The sequence below is a fragment of the Hypanus sabinus genome, chromosome 1 (assembly GCF_030144855.1).
Source record: "Hypanus sabinus isolate sHypSab1 chromosome 1, sHypSab1.hap1, whole genome shotgun sequence".
Taxonomy (NCBI): Eukaryota; Metazoa; Chordata; class Chondrichthyes; order Myliobatiformes; family Dasyatidae; genus Hypanus; species Hypanus sabinus.
In genome coordinates, this window is record NC_082706.1 from 164,896,239 (window position 1) to 164,911,943 (window position 15,705).

General features: G+C 38.1%; 1 protein-coding gene across 3 annotated transcripts in view; it reads left to right on the top strand.

Annotated features, from left to right (window-relative positions):
• Positions 1–15,705, top strand: part of LOC132399851 (chloride channel protein B-like) — a 105,911-nt gene that overhangs the window by 27,968 nt on the left and 62,238 nt on the right. For all 3 annotated transcript variants that reach the window (XM_059980685.1, XM_059980695.1, XM_059980703.1), the window contains one exon: positions 222–393. In XM_059980685.1, the coding sequence (XP_059836668.1) occupies positions 222–393 (172 nt within the window). The remainder of the gene's footprint in view (positions 1–221; positions 394–15,705) is intronic.

The window sequence follows — 15,705 nt, forward strand, 5'->3', positions numbered from 1 at the left end:
TTAATATTTGATCTCTCTTGCTTGTTTATCAAAACTTAAATTTCAGATGGGTAATAAGGAGTTGTTTAATTCTGTTCTTGTTCTCATTATGTATTATCTGAATACCTTCTGTACAGTGTAACCAGAGTGTAACATATTTCAATTTTAATAGATTTGACAGAATTTTCCTCCAATTTTAATAGCATTCGTGATGCTGTGCAACTGACTGTCTTCTCCATTAGGTACACAGGAGCCTTATATGGCAGAATAGTCGGCTTGATCATGGTGTCGATATTTGGTGTCCAATCTGACCAATATGGAGCCTGGATAGATCCTGGTCTTTTTGCAGTTATTGGAGCTGCCTCATACTTCTGTGGCGTTTCAAGACTGACAATATCCCTCACTGCCATCATGGTAAGAATTTTTTTATAACAAATATTTTTTTAGGCATAATGGGCTAGAAATGCAATTGACTAGCCCTACCCTTTCAACTCTATGGTTGCAGTCGTGTAGAACATTGATTGTTAGCTGGACTTCAGGATTAGTGATGATAGGAAGTTGTAACATCATCCTCAGAGTAACATCAATGCAATGGACACACAGTGTGAGCCCCAGATGGAGAGTCATGTCTGAACAGCAAGAGTTCTTATTCAGGCATTATCTTCACTGTTTAATGGTACAGTTAACTGGGATTGCTGTTATGGGTGTAATAAGCTCATTGTGTTTAAATACAAATTGAGGTTTTTGGGTGACTTTTACTAAATGAAGAGGTGAAATTTGTTTTTGTTATGTAATGGTCCAGCTAGAGTGTTACTAGGAATGTGAGGGGCAGTTTCATGGATTCTCCTAGTCAAAGCAGACTAAAATAGTGAATCAGTAGGTGTTTGGCTGATCCCCCATAAGGATTCTAGGAGTAACAACCTTACCTCTGCTTGCCCACAGAGCATTGTGTCTGTAGACTAAGACTTTCACAAGGAAAGTCCATCTGCTGCAGCTGGAGCTCAGCTTCTCGGCTGCATCTGGTTCTCTCGGACTATGGTAGTAAAAGCAGCATTAGTCCTGAACTTCTCAGCCTATAGATTAACTAGATGTGGCTGAGCTTTGGTATTTGTCATGTTTTAAAGTTTACAGTCCACTTTTTTATGTGATACTACGAATGCTTTCTGCTCAAGGAGAATCAGATTCCTCTGTCTTGTGAACGCTGCCTGAGCATGTAGACAGTAGGTAATCTGGGCACATGACTGTTCCCAGATAGCAGCTTCCTAAAGCTTGAAAGTGTAGTAGACATGTGACTTCACAGGTATACAGTTTGAACTCTAATTTGTTCCAAGGATTTTGTTCGATGACTGTTAAAGGATTTTCATGGTCGACATACATTTGTTTTATTTCCTCTGAGGTTTTCTGCTCCACACATCATATTTCATCCAATGAATAGGTTTGGGGACAAGGACTATTCTCTAAATCTCTTCACTCTGTGTGGGCTGCTGTAATTGCTGATGGTAGACAGCAACAGGAGGGAAGGGGAGATATCAGGAAACAAGTAGAGATATCAGAGAGATTAAGATAGATGTCTGTCTATGCTACACTAGTCTGGAATTGCACTTCAGAGATAGTCTTCCTTTGCTGTGCACTCGATAGGTTGGCCATGGTGGTATATTCCCCAACTGCTGGGTTGTAGGAGGAGGAGGTGGAGGAGTGATGGAGCAGGTGAAGATGATTACTTCTCTCTGAAAGTGCTGTCAGGACACATACCACCTTACTGGTCAAATGAGGACTGTTGCTTTGAAGGAGAACTCTGTGTACATTCATCAAGAAGCTTGCCAACATTTAGACTTTGGAAGATGTGGCAAGTTATCACTGAGCCATATAAATGAATAACTCCAACAAGAGTAGCTTGACTACTTTGTTTTGTCCATCAATAGCAGTACCCATTTCTCCACCTGTATCATCCTGCTCATCATTTCTGACTCAGACCAGGCTGTTAAAAATAAGGATGATGAAGAAATGGGTGACAAGATAAAGGATTAGGTATCAGCTTCCAATCACCTCTTTGTTTCTGCAGACCAAAATCTCTGTGGTTTCAAACCTCAGTTGACAGCATTCTCTCCTTTAGATCATATAATCCATGAGCTACGTACAAGTAACTTCCAAAATATTATGTTAGTTTCTCCTAAAAGAAAAAGAGATGTATGTCAATGAATATGTTACAACTTGTCAATATATCAATGTCTTCTTCATGCCATGGTTACGTGTATGTATAGATAAAATATGTAGACAAGACATGTCTGTGCTGTCCTTACTCGCATCTCCACCTTTTCTTGAATATCCACACTCACTCCATCTTCCACTGCCTTAACAGTTCCTCTTGTCCTTATCTACCACCCCATGAACCTCCACATCCAACACATCATCCTTTGCAACTTCTGCCACCAAACATAATCTGTACCTCCCCCACCTCTCCGCTTTCTGCAGGGAACACTCCATCTGTGATTTCCTTCTCCATTTCTGCCTCCCCACTAATCTCCCTGCTGGTACTTATCCCTGCAAGCAGCAAAAGTGCTACACCTGCCCGTTCACCTCCTCCCTTACCTCCACTCAGGGTCTAAAATACTCATTCCAGGTGAGGCAACAATTCACCTGTGAGTTTGCTGGGTGTGTCTATTGTGTTTGGTGCTACCGATGTGGCCTTCTCTACGTTGGTGAGTCCCATCATAAACGAGGGCACCTCTGCTCCATCTACCAAAAGTGGAACTTCCCGGTAGTCAAACAATTTAATTCCAATTCCCATTCCCATTCTGACATGTACCAAGATAAGATCACCCTCAGAATGCAGTAGCAATACGTTATATTTCATCTGGATAGTCTCCAACCTGATTCCATGAAAATTGATTTCTCTTTCTGGCAAGAAAATTCCCTCCCACTCCCCTCATCTTCTGTTCCCTACTCTGGCCTCTTACCTCTTTCCACCTGCCTATCATGTCCCCTTTGGTCCTCTTCTTCTCTTATGGTCCATTCTCCTCTCCTATCAGATTCCTTCCTCTCCAGTACTTTAACTTTCCTATTCACTTGGCTTCACCTATCACCTTCTAGCTATCCTCCTTCTCCTCCCCCACCCCCCCACCTTTTTATTCTGGTGTCTTCCTTCTTCCTTTCCAGTCTATAAAACCATAAGACATAGCAGCAGAATTAGGCCTTTCGGCCCATTGAGTGTGTTCCGCAATTCCATCATGGTTGATCCCGGATCCCGCTCAACCCCATACACCTGCCTTCTCAAAATATCGTTTGATGCCCTGAATGATCAAGAAACTATCAACTCCTGCCTTAAATATACCCACAGACTTGGCCTCCACTGGAGTCTGTGACATAGAATTCCACAGATTCATTACTTTCTGAATTAAAAAAAAACCTCCTTACCTCTGTTCTAAAAGGTTGCCTCTCAGTTTTGAGGCTGTGCACTTGAGTTCTGGATACTGCCACCATCTCATCCTTTCAATATTCAGTAGGTTTCAATGAGATTCCTCCGCATTCTTCTAAATTCCAGTGAGTTTAAGCCCAAAGCTGTCAATCACTCCTCATATATTAAACCCTTCATTCCCTGAATCATCCTCGTGAACCTCCTCTGGATTCTTTCCAACGACAACACATCCTTTCTGAGATATGGGGCCCAAAACTGTTGACAATACTCCAAGCGCAACTTAACTAGTGTCTAATAAAGCCTCAACATTATCTCATTGCTTTTATATTCTATTCCCCTTGAAATAAATGCCAACATTGCATTTGCCTTCTTTACCACAGACTCAACCTGTAAATTAACCTTCTGGGAGTCTTGTACAAGCACTTCTAAGTTTCTCTGCACCTCTAATGTTTGAACCTTCTCCCCATTTAGATAATACTCCACTATTTGGTAATAGTTCCTTTCACCAAAATTCATTATCATACATTTCCCAAAACTATATTCCACCTGCCACCTTGTTGCCCATTCTTCCAATTTGTCTAAGTCCTGCTGCAATCGCATTGCTTCCTCAGCACTACCTACCCCTCCACGTATCTTCATATCATCCGCAAAATTTGCCATGAAGTCATCAGTTCCATTATCCAAATCATTGACAAACAATGTGAAAACCAGCGGTCCTAATACTGACCCCTGAGGAACACCACTAGTCACTGGCAGCCGGCCGAAAAGGCCCTCTTAATTCTCACTTGTTGTCTCCTGCATGTCAGCCATTCCTCTATCAAAGCCAGTATCTTTCCTGTAATGCCATAGTATTTTATCTTGTTAAGCAACCTCATGTGTGACACCTTATCAAATGCCTTTTGAAAATCTAAGTAAATGATATACACTGCCTCTCCTTTGTCCACCCTGCTTGTTACATCATTGAAGAGCTTTACCAGATTTGTCAAACAAGATTTCTCTTTACAGAAACCATGCTGACTTTGACATATTTTGTTATTAGTCTCCAAGTACCCCGAAACCTCATCCTTAATAATAGACTCCAACACTTCCCCAACCTCTGAGGTTAGGCTAACTGGCCTATAATTCGCTTTCTTTTGCTTTCCTCCCTTCTTAAAGAGTGGAGTGACATTTGCAATCTTCCAGTCCTCTGTGAACATGCCAAAATCAAGTGATTCTTAAACGATTGTTTCTCTCAGGACTCTGGGATGTAGTCCTTCTGATCCAGGTGACTTATTCACCTTAAGACTTGTCAGTTTGCTTAGAACTTTTTCCTTTGTAACAATAATGGCACTCACTCCTGCTCCCTGACACTCACGGATCTCTGGCACACTGCTAGTCTTCTACAGTGAAGACTGATGCAAAGTACCCATTAAGTTCATCCGCCATTTCTTAGTCCCCCATTACTACCTCACCAGCTTCATTTACCAGTGTCCAATATCAACTCTCACCTCCCTTTTACTCTTTATATAATTGAAAAATCTTTTGGTATCCTACTTTGTATTATTGACTAGTTTGTCCTCTTATTTCATCTTTTCCCTTCTTATAGTTTTTTTTTTAGTTGCCTTTTGTTGGATTTTATAAGTGCCCCAATCATGCAACTTCCTACTCACTTCTGCTGCCTTGTATGCCCTTTCCTTGGCTTTTATGCGGTGCTTAACTTCCTTTGTCAGCCATGGTTGCCTACCTCTGCAATTTGAGAAGTACTTTCTTGGTGGGACATATCTATTCTGCACCTTGTGAACTATAGTTAGAAACTTTGACCATCTCTGCTCTGCTGCCAGTATCTTCCTCCAATCCACCTGAGCAAGCTCCTCTCTCATGGCTCTGTAATTCCCTTTATTCCATACAACTGACTTGTGCTCTCCCTCTCAAGTTGCAGTATGAATTCAATCATATTATCCTCACCACTGTCTCCTAAGTGTTCCTTTGCATCAAGTTCCCTAATAAGATCAAGGTTATTACACAATACCCAATCTAAGATTGCCTTTCCCTGAGTAGGCTCAAGCACAAGCTGCTCTAAGAAGCCATCTCGTAGACATTCAACAAATTCCCTCTCTTGCGATTTGCCACCAACCTGAGTTTTCCAATCCCCTTGCACATTCGAAATCCCCCATTACAATGGTGTCATTAACCTTATTACATGTCTTTTACAGCTCCCTTTGCAATCTCAAACCCTCATCCTGGCCACTATTTGGAGGCCTATATATGATTCCCATAATGGCTTTTAATTTAACTTCATCCACAGAGATTCAACATTTTCTGACGCTGTATCACCTCTTTCTAAAGATGTAATTCCATCTCTTACCAACAGAACCACACCACTGCCTTTGCCTTCCTGCCTGTCCTTTCGATACAAAGTATATCCTTTGGTGGTATCCTCCCAACTATGGCTTTCTTTCAGCCATGACTCAGTGATGACCACAACGTCATACTGACCAATCTCTAATCGCGCATTGAGTTTGTCCATCTTATTCCGAATGCTACGCATATTTAAGCACCGTCAGTCCTGCATTCTTCACCCTTTTGAATTTTGCCTCTCTGTGCTACAATTTAACTCTTTGCTCTGTCTGTATTTCTAACCAATCATTGGCTTGTCCTTACTTGCATTCATGTTGCATCCATCATCTTCTTTTAAACCTGCTGGCTCATCCTCAGCTTTAGATTTAGACATATGGGCTCTATGAACAATTCTTAAACTGTAAAAGGCAATGGCGAGCACAAAGAGAGGTTGAGTTAACCAATTTTCGTCACCCACAATTCCAGAATGTGTTATTTCATTAGATGCTGAAAAAGCTTTTGATAGAGTTGAATGGGTATACTTATTTAACACTTTGAGATATTTTAATTTTAGTCCTAATTTTATATCATGGATCAAACTAATATATCATAAACCAGTTGCTTCTGTTCTTACAAATAATTACAGATCTTCTTTTTTTCAATTATCTCGTTGTACGAGACAAGGTTGTCCCTTAAGTCCTTTATTGTTTAATATTGCATTAGAACCTTTAGCCATTGCTATTCGTGATTCTCCTAATATTTTTGGTATCACTCGCAATGAGAAATTATACAAGTTATCACTTTATGCTGATGACTTGTTGTTATATATTTCTGATCCTGACAGGTCTATTCCCGCTATTTTATCCTTGTTGGCTCAATTTGGTAGTTTTTCTGGTTATAAACTAAACTTGGATAAGAGTGATTTATTCCCTTTAAACATGCAAACTTTATTGAATGAAAGGATACCATTTAAAGTTGTTGATGATAACTTTATCTATTTAGGTATAAAAATTACCAAGAAATATAAAGATTTATTTACATTGAATTTTTTACCTATGCTTCATCAAATTCAACAACTTACTACAAGATGGTCTCCCCTATACTTATCATTAGTTGGTCGGATTAATGGTATTAAAATGATGATTCTACCGAAATTTTTATATTTATTTCAAACTTTACCAATTTTTATTCCTAAATCTTTTTTTGATAACATTGACTCAAAAATTTCCTCATTTGTGTGGCAAAATAAAAATCCTAGGTTAAGTAAAAGGCAATTACAAAAATCTAAAAAAGATGGTGGTTTAGCTCTACCTAACTTTAGATTTTACTATTGGGCGAATAATATTCGTAACTTAATTTATTGGAAATCAGATTTGGATTCACCATTGTGCCCACAGTGGGTAAATTTAGAATGTAATGAGGCACAGGGATATTCTCTATTCTCCGTTCTGGGTCCTTCTCTCTCTGCCAATTTAGTTAAATTCAATAAACAGATATCCAACCCTGTTGTCAAACATACATTACGAATTTGGTTTCAATTTCGTAAATTTTTTACTCTGAAAAACTTTGCTCTTGATAGCCCTATTTTACTTAATTTTTTTTTCAAACCTTCTTTGACAGATCAAGCTTTTAGCATATGGAAAAGGAAAGGTATAAAATGCTTTCGTGATCTCTTTTTTGAAGGTAGTTTGATGTCTTTCGACCAACTTTCCAACAAATTTGAGTTACCTAAATCTAACTTTTTTAGATATCTACAAATCAGAAATTTTTTACATAAAATTCTACCATCCTTCCCCAATTCAACTTCAATGGACTGTTTAGGTATGATTTTTACCTTAAATCCCTGTCAGAAGGGATTAGTGGCTTTTATTTATAATATGATTATGAAGATACAACCAGAAATATCAGGTAGAATTAAACAAGAATGGGAAAAAGAACTTCAATATAATATATCAATAGAAAAATGGGAAAGAATTTTACAAATGGTTAATTCTTCTTCTATATGTGCTAAACATGCTTTAATACAATTTAAAATTGTACATAGAGCTCATATGTCTAAAGATAAACTTGCTCGATTCTACTCTCATATTAACCCTCAATGTGACAGATGTCATTCAGATGTGGCTTCATTGACCCATATGTTTTGGTCATGTCCCACCTTATATAATTATTGGAGGGACATATTTGCTACCATTTCCTCAATTTGGAATATCGATTTACAACCTCATTTTATTACTGCAATTTTTGGTATACCAAATGCGGATGGTAATCAGTTTTCCCCTTCAATTAGACAAATGATTGCTTTTGTAACATTAATGGCCAGAAGGTCTATATTGCAAAATTGGAAAGAAGTAAATCCTCCTACCACATTTCAGTGGCTCTCTCAAACTATTTCTTATCTGAGCCTGGAAAAAATTAGAAGCACTATTTTTGACTCATCAGTTAAATTTGAAGAAACTTGGGGACCGTTCATTCGACATTTTCATATGAATTAATTTGACCTCTCCCAGACCTTCTCTCTGTTTATTCTTGTTCTGGTATGGAGTTCCGGAGTGTTTGGCACTATCATATACAAATAAACTGTTATTATTGCCCATGTTAGTTTAGTTTAGTACTTTTTTTTTCTCAATATATATTTTTTGCTTGTATTTTTATAATTTTTTCTTTTTCTTTTGATGATTATTCTTATTTTTTTTCATATAATTATTATAGGCTTGATTGATAATGTACTATGTTTTCCTGTTGATATTTTAATAGGATATTGTTATCCTATTATTAATTTAATTTCAAGTCTAATGCATTTATAACCTATTCATTATTATGTTATGTTTTTTTATATATATGAAACTCAATAAAAAGATTGAAAAAGAAAAAAGAAAGAGTTAACCAATTTGAGAATTGAGTCCCAACTCTCATCAGATAAGGAGGTATTTAAATCCTGCTCCCATGCCATTTTAATTTTATCCACAGGGGCCCGAAGTAAGGCTGCTAATTTATCTCGAATAATTGATATTAAACCTTTACCTAGTGGATTAATGGAAAGAAATGTCCATAGCATTTTTCGCAGGCATTTCAGGAAAGTTAGGAATTAGAGGAGCAATAAAGTGTCTAATTTGGAGATATCTAAAAAAATGAGCATTGGGCAGATTGAATTTAACAGAGAGCTGCTGAAAAGAAGCGATTATCAATGAAAAGATCTTCAAAATGTCTAATGCCCTTCCTATACCAAACATGGAATGCTGAATCGTACGTAGTAGGTAAAAAAAAGGTGATTATGTACGACAGGGCTGGAAATGGAAAAACCATGGAAACCATAGCATTTCCTAAACTGAGCCCATATACGCAAAGTGTGTCTAACAAGAGGATTAGCTATTAATCTGGACAGACTACTAAGGAGTGCAGAGCCAAGAAGTGCAGAGATAGATAATTCTTTAGTGGAGCTCAACTCCATTGCCACCCAATTAGGGCACTCGGGTTGGCCATGGAAGAAAGACCAAAAGGTAGCACAACGTATATTAACTGCCCAATAATATAAACGAAAGTTAGGTAAAGCCATGCCACCCTCTTTTTTAGATTTTTGGAGATGGATTTTATTAATTCTAGAGCGATTATTCTTCCACAGATATGACAAAATAATAGAGTCTAAGGAATCAAAAAAGATTTAGGAATAAAAATTGGGATAGATTGAAATAAGTATAAAAATTTGGGGAGAACATACATTTTAACAACATTAATACGACCTACCAAAGACATAGATAGAGGTGACCATTGTACCAGACTCTGTTTTATAGTATATGAAAGATTGGCAAAGTTTTCATGAAAGAGATCTTTAAACTTCCTTGTGACTGTAATTCCAAGGTAAGTAAATTGATTATGGACTACTTTAAAAGGGAGATCATGAAATGTTAATTCTTGTGCTTCTTTATTAATTGGGAAAAGTTCACTCTTATGTAAATTAAGTTTATAGCCAGAGATCTGGCTAAACTGGTCAAGAAGTGAAAACATTGGAGGTAAGGATGTAGACAGATTTGAGAGAAAGAGTAATAAGTCATCAGCATAAAGAGAAACTTTATGCTCAACACCCCCTCTCCAAATCCCGGTCAATTCAGGACAATTTCGAAATGCTATCGCCAAAGGTTCTATAGCCAAATCAAAGAGAAAGGGACTTAAGGGGATTCCCTGACAGGTGCCACGTTTGAGATTAAATACCTGGGATTTCTGAAAATTAGTTAAAACAGACACAGGTACAGCAATTTGATCCAAGAGATGAAACTGAGGTCAAATTTTTCTAAGACTGCAAAAAGGTAGTTCCACTCTATACAATCAAATGCTTTCTCCGCATCGAGGTAAATAACACATTCAGGAATCCCAGTTGGAGGTGAGTATAAAATATTAAATAAACGCCGAATGTTAAAAAAAGGGAGACAGTTTTTAATAAAACCTGATTGGTCATCAGAGATAATGGAGGGAATAGCAGTTTCTAATCTATAAGCCAAAACTTTAGCTAAGATCTTTACATCAACATTGAGCAAAGAAATCGGCCTATATGAGGAACACTCTGTTGGGTCTTTACCCTTTTTTAATAGAAGAATAATAGATGCCTCATTGAAAGAAGGTGGCAATTTGAAATAATTAAATGAGTCATAATACTGAAAGTAACTGAGGAGAAAGAAGTGAAGAGAATGATTTATAAAATTCTACAGGGAACCCATCAGGTCCAGGAGATTTCCCTGAGGACAGTGCAGAAATTGCAAAAGATATTTCTTCTGATGATATAGGCGCATTAAGTTTGGCTTTAAAATCAGATGAAAGTGAAGGAATATTCAGATTCTTTAGAAATTGATCAACAGAGATATTGTCATTCAAAGATTCAGAGGAATAAAGCTGAGAATAAAAAATTTTAAATGCATCATTAATTTCTAAATGATCCGATGTAAAGTCTCCGTTCTCCTTCCGGATCTTTGTAATATGTTGTTTGGCTTTGGAACGCCTCAGCTGATTGGCTAGAAATTTACCAGACTTATCCCCATGAATGTAAAAGAGACTCTTGCTTTTGAGAAGTTGGCGTTCAACAGGTTGAGTAGACAGAAGATTAAATTTAATTTGGAGTTCAACACGCTTCTTGTATAGTTCAGGGTTCTTCGTTTGAGCATACAGTTGATCCAATTCTTTAATCTGGTTAATGAGGTCTAATCGATCTGCACAGGATCTTCTGTTGAGATTTGCTGTGTAAGAGATTATTTGACCCCTCAGATATGCTTTCATGGCATCCCAGACAATCTGGGATGACACTTCAGGTGATGTATTAGTGTTAAAATAAAAGGTTATCTGATCCTTAATAAATTTTTAAAAATCATCATTCGATAATAAAGTTGAATCAAACCGCCAGTGTTTATTCCTCTGAGGGAGACCAGGAAAGTTCAGAGAGAGAGTAATTGGGGCATGGTCAGAAATCAGTATACTCTGATAGTCACAAGAGTAGGCAAATGGAATAAGTTGGTTATCGAGTAAGAAATAGTCAATTCTAGTGAAGGTATGAGGAACATGTGAAAAAAAAGAATAATTTCTCTCAGTAGGATGAAGGAAACACCATATATCAGAGATACCAAAATTAGAGAGAAACAATTGGATAGCTAAGGCAGATTTAGTAGGTGATCTGGTAACAGAGGACGATCGATCCAGATTAGGATCTAACCAACAGTTGAAGTCACCACCCAGTATAAGAGAGTATGAGTTTAAGTCTGCTAGTGAGGAAAAAAAACGTTCAAAAAAGTTAACATCATCAAAGTTGGGGGCATACAGGTTTGCTAGTACAAATTTAGTGTTGTATAGTTTACCAGAAACAATAATAAAACGGCCATTTGTATCAGATATTTTATTATGGAGTTTCAGCTTTATCATACTGGTTCCCATCCCCCTGCTAAATTAGTTTAAACCACTCCCAGTCCTGAAGAAGAGTCTCACCCTGAAAGGTTGACTGTTCATTGATTTCCATAGATGCTGCCTGACCTGCTGAGTTCCTCCAGCATTTATGTGTGTGTGTTGATTTGTGTGTTAGTGTTTGTTTTTTATTGGGGATATTAATTTAGCTTGGAGATTGATCCAGAATGGATACTTGTGATTGTATTAGGAGACAGATGTTCTAGTTAAGAAGCTCTTGATTTTAAATCTTATCCTTCTCCAGCTTTGCAGCCAAGCTCTGCACTCATCCCTTCCTGTCTCTTTGCACATCACTGATTTTAATTATCCCATCATTGATGGCCATGCCTGCCACATAGATTATTTTACTGGCATTGTTGACTGTAAATTGCAACTAGGAGCAGATTAAGCAGTTGAAATTGTCATGGAAAGACAAGGCAAATGGCAACTGTTTGTTTAAAAAAATATGTTGAAGACTGGACATTACAGAAGGAAGGAAAAACAAATTGTAGGCAATAGCTCCACACACTTCCACTAAGATTATTTTTCCTAATACTTCCTTGCTCTGGTCCTATCATGTCTTTGTTATCCTGGTGATTGATAGTGACTGTCCGGTAGAGTGTGCTAAAACCTTAGGTGCATGCAGACTTGAGCTGCATATGGTACTCCTTGTGTGGTCTCAATGGATTGCTTACTTAGTACTCTAATTCTTTACAATAAACAACATAACATTCCTAATCTGGATTTGAATTTGCAAGTTTACTTTCGGATTTCATGAACCAGTAAATCAAGAGCACCGTTTACCCCACATTTATCAGTTCCTCACTATTTCTGTTCTTTCCACCAACTTCACTTACTGCTCATTTCCCAGCTGGCTTTATATTATCTAGATTATCTTATACTCTGTTTCTGGAATATTACTGAAAAGTTTGCAATGATAGTGATACCACTAGGTGTCAGGATTTCCAAAGTTTTAAGATATTGGAATATTTGTGTCCTGGTGGATGTTGAATGATTAGAAACTTGAAAAAAAACAATGCAACAATGGTGTTTATATTATTGTTAACTCCTCTCCAGGTCCAAAGCGATTGTGCATTTGCAAGTTGACAGTGTTATTTTGGTGGTAACTGTAGCACAGGAAAACAATGTATTCCCCCCCCCCCCAACCACCACCCCAGGAAGCATTAGAGCTATGATTGTCAGTGTGATTGACACAGTATTTATTCTGTTCTGATTTTAATATTTCAGCAGATGCTGGTTTTTCAAACAACTGTTATGGTGTTTTGGACGGGCCATAGAACCCACTTTTCTGCAAAATCTTTATTGCCCTCATTGCAATTTTCCAAGATACAAGTCCGAAGCCAGTAATGACTTTTAGGTTTTCAGAGGAGCTGTAGTTTCAGGAAGCAGATGTGTCCTTCACTCATGTTTCTGACTCAGAATTCCAGTTCCACTTGAATAAATGTATAGGTAAATGGACGAGGTCAACAGTGTTAGTTCAGAAACTAAACAATTCTCAGATTGACTTCCCTTATGAAAAAAAAGCACCAGAGAGCTTTTGTTTTAAAAATAGATTCCACCAAATGCTGCTCACTGGGAAACAAAGGTAATGATAAACCTGGAGTGGGTCCGATGGCTCCCAGCTGATGTTGTTTACTCATCATCAGGCTGTTCCATTAATTCCATTGCTTTTTATAAAGAGGAGAACAATCAAAGGAACCTTTTATTTCAGAAAGTGCAATCATTTGGTAATTTGTAAAGCTCTACTAATTGTTATTCTGTTAACTAGACTAGAAGTCAGAGTTAACTAGACTGGAGTTTAGAAGAATGAGGGGGTAATCTCTTTGAAACCTGTCAAATGTTGAAATGCCTAGATAGAGTGGAGTGGAGAGGATGTTTCCTATAGTGGGAGAGTCTGGGATCAGAGGGCAAAAATGCAGAATAGAAGAATGTACCTTTAGAATAGAGGTGAGGAATTTCTTAAGACAAAATGTCATGAATCTGTGGAATTCATTGCCACAGACAGTTGTGGAAGCATTGGGCATATCTAGAGTTATAGAGTCATAGAACACTACAGCACAGAGACGGGCCCTTTGGCCCATCAGGTTTGTGCCAAACTGTTCATCTGACTAGTCCTATTGACCTGCACCTGGACCATAATCCTCCATCACGAAGTGCTTTGAACAGCTGGTAATATCAGAAACTCCATTCCTGCCCTTTAGGACACTCATCAGTGTGCTTACCGACAGAACAGCTCTAAAACAGATGTCACAGCATCTGTCACGCTCATGGCCCTGACACATTCAGAAAGCACGGATACTTGTATCAGAACGCTGTTTCTGGATTTCAGTTCACCACTCAACACTATTATCCTACAGATCTTAGTGAACAAACTCCTGCTCCTCAGCTTAAATACACCACTGTGCACCTGGGTGTTGGACTTCCAAAGCACAGACCTCAGATAGTGAGGGTGCACAGCTGCTCCTCCTCCCTATAGTCCTCAACATAGGTGCCTCCCAGGGCTGTATGCTGAACCCATTGCTGTACTTTCTGCTCACACACAACTGCACGGCTAAACACATGCGTAACCACATTGTTAAGTTTGTTGATGACACCACAGTGGTGGGGCTCATTACCTACAACAACGAAGCAGTCTACAGAGAGAAGGTGAGAGAGCTCGAGGCCTGGTGCCAGGCAAATAATTTCTTTCTCAATGTCAACAAGACAAGGAGACAGTTATCAACTACAGGAGGACTTGTACCACTCACACCCCTCTTTACACCAGTGGCTCAGCAGTGGAAACCGCAAGCAGTTTCAAACTCCTCCAGGGAGAAAACAGTTTGCACGACCACTCATGGTCCCAGAACACATTCTACACAGTCAGGAAAGCTCACCAATACCTCTGCTCTCTGGAGAGGCTGAAGAGAATTGGACTATGCATATCAATACTCACATCCTTTTTCAGGTCTGCATTAGAGAGGATCCTAATATGCTACATCAATGCACTGTATGGAAACTGCACTGCAGTGGACAATGGGTAGTCAAATCTATCCAAAGCACCACCTGGACCAGCCTACCTGCCATTAAGGACATGCTGGAAAAGGGCCAGTAACATCATGAAGAATCCCACCTACTCTTGTCCCTCTCCTGTCAGGACCACCAGACTCAAAAACAGTTACTTTCCCCAAGCAGTAATGCTGATCAGCACCTCCACCCACTAACCCACCCTACCATCATTACTTTATCATTTCCTGTCAGTCACCTCTGTACAGACACTCCAGTGCCTGGCAACACTCTATGGACATACGATCAGACTATGTATGTAAGCTATCTTATGTATTTATATTTATTGTGTTCATTATCTTTTTGTGTTTTTTTTTGTGCTGCATCGGATCCAGAGTAATAATTATTCCGATATCCTCTATACTTGTGTACTGGAAATGACATAAAACAATCTTGAATCTTGAAAATCTTTTTTGTGCTCAATCCAAGCAACTGCAGATTTTTAAGTTAAGTTTTCATTCTGTTCAAAGAAATCTATTTACTAAAAGCCATTGTGACTTTTTGGTTATATTTTGTATACCAGACTAAAACTTTTAAGATACTAAAGGAAATTGAGCATTTCCGCCGATATTGTACACTTTGAACAAGAAGCTGGAATGAGCATCGTGTAACTAGAAATGAATGGAATAAATTTAAGAACTAAGCTGCCCTTAGGCTGGAACCTATTATAAGCATTAACTAGGATATCCTGCATAAAGAATGAATACAATTCAACATTTAATTTCTAATGAACAATTTATAAATTTATGTAAATGTTCAAACAAGGTTCAAAGTAAATTTATTATCAAATTACATAGTCACCTTGTACAACCCTTCAGATTCCTTTTCCTGTGAGCATTCAAAGCAAATACAAGAAACACAAAAGAATAAATGAAAGACCTCACCCAACAGCACAGACAACTAATGTATAAAAGACAGCAAACTAGCAAAAAGAGAGAAAAGAAATAATAATAAGTAAATAAGCAATAAATATGGGGAACACAAGATGAAGAGTCCTTGAAAATAAGTCCATA